A 17,433-nucleotide genomic window follows, 5' to 3' on the forward strand; every position below is an offset into this window, starting at 1 on the left:
TTTTCTTTTTATAAAATAAAAATGTTACCCCATTTATTCCATATTTATCTTTTTTATCGAAATCGTCTCTATTGTGCAGCCCACCATGGGGTCTTTGGTTCTAGTACATTTTGGTACTTCCTCCATACTTTAAATAAAGAATTCTCTTTCTAGGACTATAATGGGTGCCTAGCCTTGGCACACTGGCACTCTCAAAGGCACAAGGAAGGGTACCCTGTGCTGCAAAGAATGGATGTTGCAGTTGGCCAACGCCTGCAGGGATCAACATGACAGGATGCCCACTCCATGGGGCAGAAAGCCTTACTCTTTCCATGCTTCTGGGCACATAAACACTTCTCTCAGATGGAAGGCTTGTTCAAGAGAAGAGAAGAGAAGAGAAGAGAAGAGAAGAGAAGAGAAGAGAAGAGAAGAGAACTTGTGATGATGTCAGGCTCTCCACCTGCTGATCTGACAGATCTTCCGTTTTGTGATGTCATGGATTCCAGGGAAACATGGAGGAAGCAGCAACACCTGGAGCCGGCAGAAGGATGGGGTGGTGGCTCCTCCCTGTTCTGGCCCTCGCTACTTTCCGCCCCAACCATGCCGAGGAAAGCACCTGCGAGTAAGTGGGGAGAGAGGCAGGAGGGGGAATCCCACCCACCAACTCCTTCTGGATGTCATCTTGAAGAGGAGGGAGGCAAAACTGACCCCATGGCTGCTCTCACTCCCCTTCATTGTGGTGGGTCAAAACTAGCATGTAAAGACAGAGTCTGTTCTCAGAGGGCATCTTTCTCCATCTCTCAGAATACTAGAATCCATCTGGGTCACCCAAGGAAGCGGAATGGGGGACCAGTCAGGGGGACAGACAAAAGGAAATAGAAAGAGGACAGAGGGAGGGTGGGAGAGAGAGGTAGAAAATAGCTTACTAATTTGGATTTGCTGAACAGTCCATTTTTGCCTCTGGCCCCACCCACCACTGAGATGTGGCCCTCAGAAGACAATGTGGCCCCTGGCTTGGAAAAAGTTCCCTCCTCCCTGGGAGTGATGGGCATTTGGGAGGCACCCAGAAGTGCAGCTGGACACCTCCAGTTTCATCCCTCTCTTCCCAAGATAGCAAAGAGGAGGGGACTGACCAATATTTGGGGCAAACTGGGGGGAAGTGATATATATGCAATGTCTCTGATCCTCTTTAGATGGCAATCTGTGTCTTGCTTTCCAGCGGAGTCTGTGGAAGGCGTCCCCTGGCGGGCAGCCATAACCTCCTCCGGGTTGTGGGCGGCAACAACGCTCTGCCCGGAACGTGGCCCTGGACGGTCAGCTTCCAAATACTTACTTATACGGGATACTTCAGTATCTGTGGAGGCTCCCTGATCAGCCCTCGATGGGTCCTCAGCGCAGCCCACTGCTTTCAAGAACCAAAGTAAGCAAAGGGTTCCCAAGAAGTGTTGTCACGGGGTCTGCAAACCTGGCACCCAGGGCGGGGGCATCTCATGGGAGCAGAGTCCCACCTTCTGCCTGTCAGAGAGCCATCCTCCACTGCTATCCAAGAAGTTGTTGACCTTTTTTTAGGATTGAGGTTGTTGGGCTGTTTTATGATTTTACCCCAAAGTTAGTTGTTGAGCTCTTTTTTTTTAGAATTCAGAATCCCAGTAACAACCCTCATCAATGGCAGGACTGATCTGAAATAGAGATCAATTTGTTTGTTTGTTTGCTTGCTTGCTTATTTATTTCATAAACTTAATTGACTTCGGAGGGTGGTAGATCACTGCCAGTTTTTGATTATGGATAGTAGATCACAACCGACTTGAAGTTGGACATGCCTGGTCCAGCAGTTCTCCTGCAAACACTAGGACTTAGCTGGCCCCCTTCTGTTTGATTCATGTTTCTGAGACTCATCCTATAGGCTCTTTCGACTATGTAGTGTTACTGAAGTTTTCAGTTCATACACAGGCCCACAAATCTGCAAACTGGACAAACCTTTTGGAGTTCTGTTGAGAAACTTTTGCTCCAGAATTTGCCACTCCAGGGTTTAATGAAAACAGCAGAGGTAGATGAAAAGTCAAATTTATTACATTTAAAAAAAGGAGAGCAATTGGCATATTTACCAGAGGTTTTAAACAGAATTAATGAATAGCAATGTGTGTAAGAATGCATGCGTTGGGGTAAAGTGTCCTTTAAAATCCAATATTTCTTGAAAACAGTGTACAAAAAAAATTTGTTTGGGGGCAAATTGCTCTGCAAATATGTGTACATTAAGAGAAATTTACACTAAAACAATGATGAATTTTTATGAGGACTTTTTTAAAAAATGACGCGTAGAAGATTAGAAACATGATAGGAACCAAAACCAACACCCCAAATGTAATTTCCAAAGATTTCCCTCCACCCCATGGATCAAAGCAACTCTTCATCGCTTCATCACTTTACTTAAAACTTTGTGGTTTTTTTTTGAATAATTTTTATTGGGTTTTCACATTTTAGAAACACACACACAAATGAAAAAAAAACCAAAACATGTATGATTTCATAACCTTACTTTCTTAACCCCCCTCCCTGACTTCCCCCCACCCCCCCTTCATACATCCCAAATCCAATAATTAGCTCAGCAGGTTCTTATCTCTCTTCTTTAACATATTATTGTTGTTTTTAAAATTAATTCTTATTACTTGGCCAAATTTTACTTGTCCAATTTTCTTATAAATATTAAGTCCTTTTCTAAGGTCGACCTAAATTCCCTTCCACGAATTTCCCCCTTTTTATATAAAATGTAGGTCATAATAGCCAAACACAAAAGTCATAAAAGTTTTAAAGTTCTGTTCTCCCCTCCCTCCCTACCCCGGTTTCTGTCCCTTCCCAAATAGATGTCCACAAAACAGTTCTTAGCCTGGATTCCTCACATCAGAGGCCTTCAAGTCTCTGTCAGTCTCTCTCTGCCGGTTTTGTTGGTAGCCCTCTTTGTTGGTCCTCAGTTCTCGAAGGAGCTCTGGCACAGTCTCGTCAAATTTTCTTCCATCCAAAATACTTGGTAACAGCTGCTGCAACAAGCCAACTGATCTCCCATACTCAAAGAGGAAGCCCCAATCATATTTCTTGTTTCTTTTAAGTTCCAGTATTCCAAGTGTTCCATGGGCTTCCTCTTTCCACTTTCGCATCTTTCGCAGATTGGTAATCCCAAGATCTTCTTCTTTATGTTCTAGCAGTGTAGGCTTCAGATTGGTACTCTCCTGTAGTTTCTTAACTCCTTCTTCCCTCTCCTCCAGTTCCAAAAATGTCTCTTCTGGTTCAGCTGCAGATTTTGTTTCAGTCAAATCCTTTATGCATTCAGCAGGGTTGCTTGTTTTAGAGTTCAAGGTTATAAGTTGTTTGTTCATAGCCATGCTTTGCTCTTGCAGTATTCCCACGAGAAAAAACATTCTTTCCATCTCTGCCTGTAATTTTCCATCTGTAGCCATTGTAATGTTTCAAAGTTTCCCCTAGGGGGATTCTAGTTACTTAATAGTCCTTTCCCAACAGTCTGTTGCTTTGTTATTTGTAACTACTTTGTTCCCAAGCACTTTAATTCAAATATAGCAAGTTTAGTCCAGAGAGATGTTAAACAATAAAGTTTTTAACTTTAACTGCCCGTTTGACAGCTCCTTTGACAGCTGTCAAACTCCTTGTTCCTTTTCCTCCAGCTCACACACAGGGACACTCCTGGGTCGGGGGGGGGGGGGGGTTAGACAGAAGCTTCTAAAATTCGACTCTTACTCTCCAGCACAAATCTTCTTCTGTCAAATTCATGGAATTAATGTCTTTTAACTCGTACCGAAAAAAAAAAAAGATCTCTCCACCTTAGTTCTCTGATCCTTGCTTTAAATCTTTTGTAGGTAGAGGGGGTGCGGACTTCCCTTTAGCACATCCCCCGGTCGTACCAAATTCAAAGGTAAAAATTTTAAAGTCCAAATTCCATTCTACTCACGGGTTGTTTCAAGTCCAAATTTCAGGGAAAAAAGTCAGCGCTCTCCGGCCATGGCTCGCGGCTTCGCTCCACTGCAGTAGCGGTCTACTCACAGCACCACGCCACTCTCCGTATCCTCTCCGTAGCCTTTAAAAAGGCTCTTCGTGGGTTGGGGGGGCGCTTGAGGTGCCCACCGAGTCACCAAGTCCGCAGGCTTCCGCGCCTGCGGTTTCAAAGGGTCTCCGCGTTGCACTTTACTTAAAACTTTGCCCCAGTTTGATGAGGGACCACCAGTGAGTAAGTTGTTTGCGTTTGGTTTTCCAGATCCACCTGGTGGCATTATGCGAGAAGGGAGATGTGCAGCTCAGAACCAAATTGGGGGAGGGGAATGAAGCAAAGGGAGGTGAGGCCTGCCTGCTCCCCTCTCTCCTCAGACCCAGCTGTGCTCCCTGTACTCCAACATCCAGCCAACTTCGGCTGACCTTCATTTTGTTCAGGAGCACAGTCCCCCAGTCTATGCATATTCTTTGTCTTTGTTCCAGGGAAATACCAAATATCACTCTGTCGATTGGTGCCAACCGCGTCTCCGACCCCGGCCCCGATGCCCAGAGGCGCTCGATCAAGAGGCTGCTGAACCACAAGCAATACGTGCGCTTCTGGAACAAAACCTACAGCAAAATACACAACGACATTTCCTTGGTGGAGCTGAACGAGCCAGTCAACTGCACGGACTACATTCAGCCAGCCTGCTTGCCAGACGAAAGCGTGGCGGTTTCCAAACTCGGGCACTGCTATATCAGCGGTTTTGGCATCATGGACCCGACAAGTGAGATCTGAAGGGAAACCAGGCCCTCAGAAGGAGCGGCCTGGCCGTGTGCCTAAAGTAAATTTGCAGACCACACCTTCCCTGCTGATCAGTTTCGCCAAAGAAACGTAATAGCGATGGTAGTCAGGGTGGAAATTACAGTGGCCACAATCGCAGTCTAGAATTTTGGCTGGATTTTGGCTGGATGACCCTTAGAGTCCTTTCCCACTCTAGGATTCTAAGTTGGTAGTTATGGTTGGGCTGTGTTTGTTTTGAGAGCCATTCCATTTCACAGATTAGTTGGATTCGTTGTAGTTTCCAGGTCAGCTCCACGTAGAGCACATTGCAGTAGTCCAAGCGGGAGATAACTAGAGCATGCACCACTCTGGCAAGACTGTCTGTGGGCAGGTAGGGTCTCAGCCTGCGTACCAGGTGGAGTTGGTAGACAGCTGCCCTGGATACAGATTTGACCTGTGCCTCCATGGACAAATGTGAGTCCAAAATAACTTCCAGGCTGCGCACCTGGTCCTTGAGGGGTACAGTTACCCCATTCAGGACCAGGGAGACCTCCACACCTGCCCACCTCCATCCCTGTCCCCCCAAAACAGTACTTCTGTTTTTTTTTTTAAAAAAATAATTTTTATTCGTTTTTCAAACACATAATAGAAACAGTACAAAACAAAAAACAAAAAATTCAGAACACAAACAAAAACATACAAAACATTTAAACCAATATAACTTCAAAATTATATTTTCATACCCTTCTTTCTTTTGACTTCCCCATACCTCCCCATCCCTGCATCCTTGTTGAGTGATTCTTTAGCAACCCTTTAGTCAATTATCCTGATTCCCTTTCATTAAATTTCCTTTAGCTTTTTAGTTACAGCTGCAATTCTCTGCTTCTTACCCCATGACATCTTAGCATTCCTCAATTTTACAATAGTTTTTAAGGTATATTTTAAATTTCTTCCAGTCCTCTTCCACTGTCTCCTTCCCCTGGTCGCAGATTCTGCCCGTCATCTCAGCCAGTCCCATAAAGTCCATTACCTTTGTTTGCCATTCTTCCAGAGTAGGTAGTTCTTGCATCTTCCAATACTTCGCCAGTAGAATTCTTGCTGCTGTGGTGGCATACATAAAGAAAATCCTATCCTTCTTTAACACCAATTGGCCAACCATGCCCAAGAGAAAAGCCTCTGGTTTCTTAGGAAAAGTCCACTTAAGGACCTTCTTAATTTCATCATAGATCATTTCCCAGAAAGCTTTAATCTTTGGGCAGGTCCACCAAAGGTGGTAAAAAGTGCCTTCAGTCTCATTGCATTTCCAACACTTATTGTTAGGCAGATGATAAATTTTTGCAAGCTTGACTGGGGTCATGTACCACCGATAGATCATCTTCATAATGTTTTCTTTTAAAGCATTACATGCAGTAAATTTAATACCGGTAGTCCATAACTGTTCCCAGTCAGCAAACATAATATCATGACCGATATCTTGTGCCCATTTAATCATAGCTGATTTCACCGTTTCATCCTGTGTATTCCATTTCAACAACAAGTTATACATTCTTGATAAATTCTTAGTATTGGGTTCTAACAATTCTGTTTCTAGTTTTGACCTCTCTTTCTGGAAACCTATTTTCCTGTCTTGCTTGAATGTCTCATTTATCTGATGATAATGCAACCAATCTCGAACCTTGGGCTTTAATTTCTCGTAACTCTGAAGTTTAACCCTTTCACCATCATATTCTAGAATTTCATAATATTTTGGCCATTTAGAGTCCATATTAAGCTTTTTTACTTCCCTAGCTTCCATTGGTGACACCCACCTGGGGGTTTTACTTTCCAACAAATCTTTGTATCGAATCCAAACATTATACAATGCTTTCCTTACAATATGGTTTTTAAAGCCTTTGTACACCTTTGCCTTGTCGTACCATAAATATGCATGCCAACCAAAGCTATTGTCATACCCTTCCAGATCCAAAATGTCTGTGTTCTCAAGAAGTAGCCAGTGTTTCAACCAGCAAAAGGCTGCCGATTCATAATAGAGTCTTAAGTCCGGCAGGGCAAACCCCCCTCTATCCTTTGCATCAGTTAAAATCTTAAATTTAATTCTGGGCTTTTTGCCCTGCCAGACAAATTTTGATATGTCTTTCTGCCACTTCTTGAAACAGTCCATCTTGTCCAAAATCTGCAACGTCTGAAATAAAAATAGCATTCTAGGCAATACATTCATCTTAATAGTAGCAATTCGGCCTAACAAGGAAAGTTTCAACCTTGACCATATTTCCAGATCCTTCTTTACTTCTAACCAACATTTTTCATAATTATCCTTAAATAAGTTCACATTCTTAGACGTTAAGTTTATCCCCAGGTATTTCACCTTTTTCGTTATTTCCAAGCCTGTTTCATTCTGAAATCTCTCTCTTTCTTCCATTGTTAAATTTTTCTCCAACACTTTCGTTTTTTGTTTGTTCAATTTAAAACCTGCTACTCGACCAAATATTTCAATTAGTTCTAATACTCTTTTAGTGCTAGTGTCTGGCTGTTGCAGAGTCAATACTAGGTCATCTGCAAATGCTCTTAGTTTGTAGTGTCTAACTCCGACCTGAACTCCTTTAACCAACTGGTCCTTTCTAATCATGTTTAACAAAACCTCCAGGACTGATATAAAAAGCAGAGGGGATATTGGGCATCCCTGCCGTGTACCTTTTTCTATAAATATTTCTTCCGTTACCACATTATTTACAATTAACTTAGCTTTTTGTTTAGAATATATTGCACCTATACCGTTTTCAAAACCTTGGCCTACCCCCATCCCTTGGAGATTCTTTTTCATAAAACTCCAACAAATGTTGTCAAAGGCTTTCTCCGCGTCCACAAAAATCAGAACAGCCTTCCTGTTAATGTCAACTTCTAACAGCTCCAAAATGTCTATAATGTTCCTCACATTGTCTGACATATGTCTCCCTGGGAGAAAGCCCGTTTGGTCCTTGTGAATCTCCCCTATCAACACTCTTTTCAGTCTTTTTGCCAAAATGTCTGCAAAAATTTTGTAATCCACATTGAGTAAAGATATAGGGCGGTAGTTTCTAACCTGGTTCTTCTCAGTCTCTGTTTTCGGTATAAGTGAGATGAAAGCCTCTTTCCATGATTCAGGTGCCTTTTTCCCCTCCAGAATTTCGTTGCAAACTTCCTTCAGTGGTTGTATTAGCCATTGGTCCTGGTGATTTTCCCAATTTCATATTCTGAATGGCACCCTCTATTTCTTGTTCTGTTATTTTCTCATTTAAGATCCCTTTACTTTGTTCTGAAATTTTTGGTAAACCGTATTTTCTAATAAATTCTTCTATTTCTTGTTCGTTGACTGGCCCTTGTGCATACAATTTCTTAAAAAAACTTTGAAAGCAATTACTTATCTCATTAGGTTTGTGGATAATTTTCCCATCCATTTCTAGACTTGTCACAGTGTTCAATTTCTGTCTTTTTTTCAATTGCCATGACAGAAGTTTCCCACATTTATCAGCTGATTCAAAAGTCTTTTGTCTCATTTGCTTTATCTTCCATTCTATCTCTTGATTCATGAGCTCCATGTATTGCATCTGATAAAACTTTATTTCTCTCAGGATCTCATGGGACTTTGGTTTGGACCTCAATTTCTTTTCTCCTTCTTTTATTTTTTCTAAGATTTTTTCTTTCCTCTCATTTTGTTTCTTCCTCTTTATAGAGTTCTGTTGAATTAGGAAACCTCGCATCACGGCTTTACTCGCGTCCCAAATTATTCTTTTCTCCACTTCTGTTCTCCAATTTATCTCAAAGTAATCTTTTAATGTTTTGAGGGCCTTCTTATAAATCTCTTCATCTCTGAATAGGGTGTCATTCATTCTCCATCTAAAGGATCCAGTTGTTGTTAGTTTCATCTCCATCTTCACAGCGTTATGGTCGGAGCAGGTTTTTGGGCAGATTTCTGCTTTTTTTGTTCTTGACGCCAGGCTACTAGAAATCCAAATTTGGTCGATTCTTGTCCATGTCATTTTTGCTTCAGAGAAGAAAGTTCCCTCTCTCTCAAGAGGGTTCCTTATTCTCCATATATCAATCAAGTCCATAGTTTCGGTCATTTCAAAAAAAGTCTTTGGTAGTCTCCCTTCCTTTGAAATCACTTGTCTCTGTGCTTTATCCATGTCTGTGGAGACGACTCCATTCATATCTCCCATCATTACGATTTTATAGTCTAAAAAGTTGATTAATGTCTCATGCAGCTTCTTAAAAAATTCAGCCTTCCCTTCATTTGGGGCATATACTCCAACTATCAAAATCTTTTCTCCTTGAATTTGTATTTCAATTGCCAGGTACCTTCCTTGTTCATCTTTAAATATCAATTTTGGAGCCAATTTTTCCTTTGCATAAATCACAACACCTCTTTTCTTCACTTTATCTGATGAGATAAATTCCTGTCCAAGTCTCTTGTTTATCAGCAATTTCCTATGTATCCTGGTCCTTGAGGGGTACAGTTACCCCCTTCAGGACCAGGGAGACCTCCACACCTGCCCACCTCCATCCCTGTCCCCCCAAAACAGTACTTCTGTCTTGTCAGGATTCAACCTCAATACATTAGCCGCCATCCATCCTCCAACCGCCTCCAGGCACTCACACAGGATGGAGGTGGTTGGTTTTGAGAGCCATTCCACTTCACGGCTTCTGGGCAGATCGCCTTCTCCAGACATAGATGCTTGCCCCCAAAACTCAGCTCAGTAATGATGGCTTTGCATGCAGAAGATTGAGTTTCAATCTCTGGGTAGGGCTGGTGGAAACTCCTGTCTAACGCTGCTGTCACTCAGTGTATGCAATACTAGGACAGATGAAGAGATAGGGAGGTAGGGATGTGGTTTCAGGAGGAAACAGAGAGTTTTGGGGTGCATTAAAAACTTAGGTATTTGTGAAAATAATGTACAAAAATGCATTATATTAGGGGAAATGGCTTTGCAGAAAGGTTTCTCTTAGGAGAAATTAGTATCCAAATGCCTGGTGAGTTTTTTTAAAAATTCACAAACCGATGCATGAACAGGGAGATCCAAACTAAAAATAGAAAAATAATGAGGAAAACAGCAGTTGACAGCTTAACCCATCACAACAAGTGAACCCCAACAAATTCCCTGGGGTTTACTCAGGAAACAATAGAGGAAGGAGTGAAACACTAAAGACTGCATTTCCTTGAGACCCCAGGGGGTTTGCCATATTGGTCCAAATGTGTTTTGTTCTAAAGGGGGAGGAGGGATGTGGTTTCAGGTGGAAACGGAGTCTTGGGGTCTCCAGGACCCCCCAGAAACCTGGAGCTAACCCTACTCTGCAGCCTGACATACCCTTGTCTCTGATCTCACCCTCAGAGATTAGGGGGGGTTAGGGGGGTTGATATTGCTGCACCTGTCTTCATGTCTCTCTCCTTTAGTCCTGGGGGTGCAGGTGGGGTGGGGAGTGAAATCTGAACTGAGCCCCCCCTCCTCCCACTTTCCCTTTCTGCTCTCAGCGAAAAAAATGCCTGACATCATGCAGGAGGGGGCTGTCGACATCATCCCCAGGGCGACTTGCAGCAGCCCGGACTGGTGGTACCACTATATTCTCGAGGAGAACATCTGTGCTGAAAATTTGGAAAAAGGCACTACTATGTGCCAGGTGGGTGAAGCTATGACAAAATCAAGGCTACGGGTTTGGGGGTGAAACCTTCTCATGCTCCTGGAACAGCAGAGTTCTTGCTCTGAGCATGCAAAACTTCCCTGCGATTCAGCCTCCAGCATCACAGGCATCAGCCGTGAGAGAAGGAAAAGGCCACTCCAAGGACATATCCTTGGAGAGATGCAGCTGGCCTGAGCAGAAAATGCAGGGCTAAATTCACCAGCGGAAAACTTGGCATTTGGCATTCGCATAAACATGAATGCCCTCCTTGGAGTTCAGGGGTCTTCCTTAACAGACCAGGGTAGATGAAGATGATCCCCTTTGCCCTCAGCATCCCTCCAAGCTCTGCTCTAGAGGTTGCCACCCTTAGCATCTGGACTCAGAAGGAGTCACAACCCAAGTAGGGGCCGTTGCCTCACTGGTGGATATGAGTCCTTTAATGCCCAAACCACAAAAAAGGTCAGCTCAATTATATGTTAGATATTTGCCAAAAGAGAAAATCCCACAGTGGAAGGGTGTCACCAACAGTGGCCACATTTCTGGAGATGCCGCAAGAGACTGACGGTGGTGTTCTAGTGATGAGCATAGCTGCACTCCAAACAGCTGACCTTGGTTCAGTTTTCAGAAGACACAAAAAGCCCTACTTTGTCCTGGTTGGCTTGAGCGTGGTGCTGAGAAATCCAGGGTTGCTGGTTCGATCCCCGTATGGGACAACTGCAAAGAGTTGGACTAGAGGATTCTCAGGGACCCTTCCAACTCCACAATTCTATGACTTTCAAGATGCAGAGCAGGGGCTCTGCTTCTGAGCTACAGCCTTCCCTTAGATTAGATGAGCTTCCTTGGAAGTCCACCTAGGCCAACCATCAGCTCAATGGATGGTCCAGGGTGCAGGATGCAACTCTGTGATGCTTCCAGCTGGAGCTTTCATATGACATCTTCACAAACCTTTCCTCTTACAAAGCTCCGCTTCTGACCCATCGGGCTGTCAGCACGCTCCTCCTCACAGGAGCCCTTTCTCTCCCGCTTGCAGGGCGACAGCGGCGGCCCCCTCATGTGCCGGGAGCAGAGGTCTGAACGCTACTGGGTGATTGGAATCACAAGCTGGGGACCACCCTTCTGCGGCCAGAAAAAGAAGCCAGGGGTCTACGCCTCCACGCAGTTCTACATCGACTGGATCAGGAAGATGACCAACGAGGACTTTTCCCCACCCAAAAAACCACCGCTAATGGCACAGCCCCGGCCTACGCCACGTCCACACCCACCTCCAAGGCCACAGGCCCAAGCAGGACAAAATGGGAATGTGCCATATCCCAGGCCCCCTAAAGCAGACGGGGTCACCAGGCCTTGGCAACCCCCCAAGACCACTTCCAAGACCCCTCCTATGGTCTGGCCCACCACCAGACCTTGGCCACCCCCTAAGACCACCTCCCATACCCATCCTGTGGTCTGGTCCACGACCAGACCTTCACCACCCCACAAGACCACTCCCCAGACCCCTCCGGTGGTCTGGCCCACGACCAGACCTTCACCACCCCACAAGACCACTCCCCAGACCCCTCCTGGGGTCTGGCCCACGACCAGACCTTGGGGACCCCCCAAGACCACCCCCCAGACCCATCCCACGTCCTGGTCCACACCCAGAACCAACTCCCATCCCACATGGTGGACCAAAGGAGGGCGTCCCAGGCCCATTATATGGTACATGCCTCCCGGAACGAGGCCCACGGGACTGGGCGCCTTGACTCCCCCCCAGCGCCCAATCTGGGGCCTAACGCCTCCTCCATGGTCCATGAGGCCGATAAGGTGGCATCTGAGGACAAGGGCCAACTTGCAGCATTGGCATGGGCAGATTTACAGGCCGTGGGTCACAATTCGCACACCCGCACAAGGGATTGAGTCCAGGTCGCTGAAGCCGCTGCAAAGGCAAGTTCCGGCGCCACCCGGGAGCCAATTGGAAGTGGTCCCTAGCTCAGCCGAGGGCTGATAAGGACTGCCAGGCTCAGGTGGCAATGCCAGGGGTGCCCGTGGGCATGGTGGGTGAGCTGCCCCTGCCAGATCTCAGAGCCCATGATCCGCCCTTTGCTGATAACAAACTAAATGCATCTTCCCCCCATTTGATTTTCTTCTTCTTCTAACTTCTCCCATAATGGATCACATGTGCAAAATTCATCTCATTGCCTCACCGCTGTTTCCTCAGAGTTTTTCAACCTGAATATGAAGTTGCATCCAAATGGGGACTTAATACTGCAAACAGCTTGTTGGTGACACTTTTTAACAAAATAAAAAAATCAAAGTTCTCAAAATGAATAAAACCACGAATGAATGGATCAACAGGTGAGTTTTGGTGTGCTGCTTTTTGCAACCCAAAGCAACAGCTCTCCTGAAGTGGCTGTAAGGTGAATTATTTGTGTCACCTGCTGTGATCTGCTTCTGTTATTTCAGCTGCAGATCCAGGCTGTTCCCAGGAAGCTGCAAGGCTCTATTGCAGGGGTGTCCAAACTTTTTTCAAAGTGGGCAAGATTTGATGAAGTGAACATGTGTGAGGGCCGACCAAAGTTGTTGAGCTTTTTAGGGCTTTCCCCCAGGAAATAAACTGCAACAGGGGCCAGATTAAACCGACCGGTGGAGTGGATTAGGCCAGACTTTGCACATGCCTGCTCTATAGGCTAAGCCAGGCCTACCTGCACCAGGTGAAAGGGAATCCTGATTCCATGGTGTTCTCTAGAGATGCAGCTAAACCTTGTTTTCCAGTTGTAGGTGCATGCTTGAAAGCTCCAGTTCCAAACAGTTTTCTTTCTGAGCCAGTGATGTGTAGTGGTTAAGAGCGGTAGACTCATAATCTGGTGAACCGGGTTTGTGTCTCCGCTCCTCCACCTGCAGCTGCTGGGTGACCTGTTACGATATGGAAGCAACACAGCTGCAAACTGCTAGCTTGAAAACATCACATGATGGGAATGTTGGGACTGTCAGTTCACAGGGCAATGCACCGGAATTTGCTCAGAGTGTAATCTGAGACCTTCCTCTTGTGTATGTACAGGAAGTACAGGAAGTCTTTGTCACTTGATTGCTGGAGTTTGAAGAGTACAGACACATTTTCTGTAATGCTGAAGAGACAGAAATAAAAGCATGTAAATACGTTTCTGTCTATCCCCTTTCCCTGCCGGGGGAGCAGGAGGGAGTGGGTGTGCTCTTCCCACGCTGGGAAGAATCGCCTATCGAGACCTAGCCTGGATCTTGCTGGGGAATGCAGCCAGGGAGGTCAACCGGAGACGAAGCCAGGTGCCTGGGAGAGTTGCCAGTTTCTCCCGATATAGGCTTGATTTCCAACATGACCTTGGGATAGTCACACTTCTCTGAAGTGTCTCAGCCCCACTCACCTCACAGAGTGTTTGTTGTGGGGGAGGAAGGGAAAGGAGAATGTTAGCCGCTTTGAGACTCCTTCGGGTAGTGATAAAGCGGGATATCAAACCCAAACTCTTCTTTAGTTGTTCTTCTTCTTTCTGCCCCAGCTCTTTCTCGGGCAAAATCTGCATTTTACCACTGAATTGGAGGCAATTGTTCCCACCAATTCAATGGTAAAATGAGGGTTTTCCCGGAGGAAAGAGCCAGGACAAAAACCCCCCAAACCCTGCTTAGACACAGAGTTTAAAATCCCTGACCGAAATGCAGCAGCAAAGGAAATCCCTTGAGCCAGTCACTGCCCCTCAGCTCATAAAGCTGTTGTGTGGGTTAAGGGTGGAAAGGAAGAACCATTGTCACCACCTTGAGCAACATGGGGGGGGGGAGTGGGATAGAAACTGAAATATACTCGGAGTCGAGAGTGAATTTCATGCTCTTTATTCAGCTCATTATGGTGAGGAGGAATGGAAGTTCCCCAGAATGTCTGCTTTATATACATTATTTACACAATGGGCCCCACGTGATTGGCTTATTCTGGGATTCTCCTGTAGGCCAATCAGGTTGCGGATTCACTTCAACCTGGATCTGGATTGGGTGGCTCCTGTGGACCAATCAGACTGCTGTATTCTGGACCCTATTGTTCTAGGACCAATCAGACTACTGCATTCTGAATCCCTGTTTTTCTAGGACCAATCAGACTACTGTCTTTTGGATCCTATTCAACTCAGTACATAACAGAAACACAATAAATAAAGGTATCAAGGCATTTATACCCCATCCCACTTTGCTTTCTGCTAGTGCCTGCACTGCAGCTTCCTGATAATGAAATTCTGCAGTTTTAAACATCCCAATTATTCCATGTTTTGTTTTTTTCAGCAAAAGGCAGCAGGAGGAAGATGGTATTACAATCCTCTGCTCACCTCTGGACAGCTGCTGCACTAAGCAGTGATCCAGTTTAAAGATGCAAAGCAGAAAGGATGTGGGTTTGGGGGAAGGCAGGACAGGAAAAGGGTGAAGATCTTTCAGATGGGATTTTGAAGAAATAAAAAAGCATCGGTCACAAATCCAAGAGAGCCAGTGTTGTTAGAGTGTGACATAGAGTGTGGGTTCCCTGCCAGCAGAGCGCAATGCACACCTGTCTGCAGGCTCATCACCTGCGGATTGCCACAGCTTTGTGGGATGTAAAACACAAGAGCAGTCAAGTACAACATTCCTAGAGTGAACATGTTTGCACATGGGAAGGAATGTTTGTCCAGCCAGCAGGTAAACTTTCTGTTTCCTTCTGGGCTGGGACAGACTTCCTCTGCATGTGACTAGAGGTGGGCGTGGCCTCACCTGTGCAGGTAATAATAAAAGTACAGGGCAGGGGCAGCCATCTCTCTCTTGCCTCTCTTCCTTCGAAGAAGCAACATCTACTAAGCTAAAGATGCCCTCTTGGCTCCCAGCCAAGAGAGGAGACAGGGACTGTCTTATTATAAGATAGACTCCAAATGTATATTACTTCATTAAGCCGAAGTCTGCCTTCTGGGATCTGATTGTGAACAGAATGTGAGTAAACTCTTTTTATACTTTTGTAAAAGACTGTGTCGTCTCTTTTATGAGGGAATAAGGGGAAATTACCAGAATAGTTATTATAAAGGCTTAAGCGAGCCTGAGCAAATGCTGCCGTTGCAAACTTAAAATAAAGGGGAATGTTTTACTCTGCTGATATTGGAAACCTGTTAACACAAGTTGGATAAGGATATAATCAGATAATATATACTCTCCTGCATCCCTGAACATTCCCACAGGTGGAGCATTCTTTGGCACTGCCCTTCTTTGGGACGCGGATTCATGTGTTGCAGGAAACCCCCCCCCCCCCACAATCATTCAGTTTGTACAAACAACACACACACACACACACACACACACACACACAACCACAGGACATACATGACACTTCTGTTATAAATTCATACAAAATCAGCCGTACATTGGATCTGCACCGTTCAACTTTTATTTTACACCATGAGTGAAGGACTATCAAAGGGGGGAGACTTGACACAAGGCAGCCAACACGTCCGCAGTGAGCCCTACCCAGTTGGCATGCCAACCTTGATGGTCCTGGACAGAAGATCATTCCACTCACAAAGGACCTGCATATGGAAGTGGATTCAGAACTGTAGCAGGAACCCCCCCCCATCATTCAGTTTGTACAAACTTCACACACACTCACACACTACATAGGCTACGCTTCTGTTATAAATTCATAGAAAATCAACCATACATCGGATTTGCACTGTTCCACTGTTATTTTACTCCATGAAGGAAGGACTACAAAATGGGGAAGGTTTGATACAGGCCAGCCATAATCCCTTGAACATCCCAGCACATCCACAGGAGCCCTGCCCAGTTGCTATGCCAACCCTGATGGTCCCAGACAGAAGACAATCAAGATCACAAAGAACTTCCATATGGGAGTGGATTCAGCATGGACTGGAACAAAGGACAATGATCAGATCTTCCCTCAGGAGGCAGGAAACTGCTACTACCTTTTGTCTTCAGAAAATGACTCATGGGGAGGGGGGAGAAGGGAACCAGCCAGGTGACAGGACACTCAAGTTACCACCACAACTCCTCCCTCAACCCCTCCTTTCTGTAATGTATGCATGATGTTTCTGGGGGTGGGCTAGACCTAGAGGAGGGGAATTTCAAAAGTTTTTATAAGGTCTTGCACACCATTTTTCTGTGTTTTTCCTCTCACCTGCAAGTGAGGGGAGCACCCTGTTGCAACAGTTCAATGAAGGCCAAGCCTACAGGCTGCTGATTTGCTCCAATTTACTCTGGTTGGTGTCTTTGTTTTTGTCCAAGGGAGCCCTCGGATTTTTCCGGTAACAGTTCGGACTGAAACACAGGACAGTGACCAGCCCTTGCCCCTGGGGGCAGGAAACAGTGAACTCCCCTTTGTCCTCAGGAAAGTAATCATGGGGAGGGGAAGGAGGAACCGGACAAGTGACAAGACCCTCAGGTTACCACCACAACTCCTCCTCCTTCAGAGAATTCACACTTCTCTGATGTCTCTCAGCCCCACTCACCCCACAGAGTGTTTGTGGGGGGGAGGAAGGGATAGGAGAATGTGAGCCACTTTGAGACTCCTTTGGGTAGTGATAAAGCGAGATATCAAATCCAAACTCTTCTTCTTCTTCTCCTCCCTGAACCCCTCCTCTGTGTGATGTAGTCATGATGTAGTCTTGGGGGTGTAGCATGGGGGATTAGCAGCTAATAAAATTTGGGGTCTTCTTTTCTTGGGGTCTTCCATCTTGTTCCTCCTGGTGGCAGGTGGGAGTCCTGTGGCGACAGTCTTCAGTCAAGACCTACTGGCTGCTCTTTTGCTCTCCTCTTCCTGGCTGGTCTCCTTCTTTCTGGTCCAAGGGATCCCTCAGATTTTGGAATCCGCTTCTGGCTCCAATTGTATCGGCTGCTTTGCTGAGCCTCTTGGCTGTTGTGCCTGGACGGTGCCTGTGTCCAGGGTCCTTGTCCTGGCCTGAGTCAGAGGCTGGGGTGGGGAGCTGGGATTTGGGGGGAGTCGTTTAGCTGCCCCCCTCCATTCCCGGTTTGAACAGCACCAATGCCTAAAACACGGAGGGATCTAGGCTCGTGGGGTG

The 17,433-nt window shown here is 45.6% G+C and overlaps 1 protein-coding gene across 1 annotated transcript; it reads left to right on the forward strand.

The window, feature by feature from the left end:
- The first annotated feature begins 454 nt into the window (after nucleotides 1–454).
- On the forward strand, nucleotides 455–12,717 carry LOC307225026 (uncharacterized protein). Its single transcript, XM_079992666.1, has 5 exons — nucleotides 455–601; nucleotides 1,173–1,399; nucleotides 4,459–4,742; nucleotides 10,245–10,390; nucleotides 11,421–12,717. The coding sequence occupies exons 1-5, from the start codon at nucleotides 470–472 to the stop codon at nucleotides 12,372–12,374; spliced, it is 1,743 nt and encodes a 580-aa protein (XP_079848792.1). The 5' UTR covers nucleotides 455–469; the 3' UTR covers nucleotides 12,375–12,717.
- The last annotated feature ends 4,716 nt before the right edge of the window (nucleotides 12,718–17,433 follow it).

The sequence above is a fragment of the Podarcis cretensis genome (genome assembly GCF_951804945.1).
Source record: "Podarcis cretensis genome assembly, chromosome: 10".
Taxonomy (NCBI): Eukaryota; Metazoa; Chordata; class Lepidosauria; order Squamata; family Lacertidae; genus Podarcis; species Podarcis cretensis.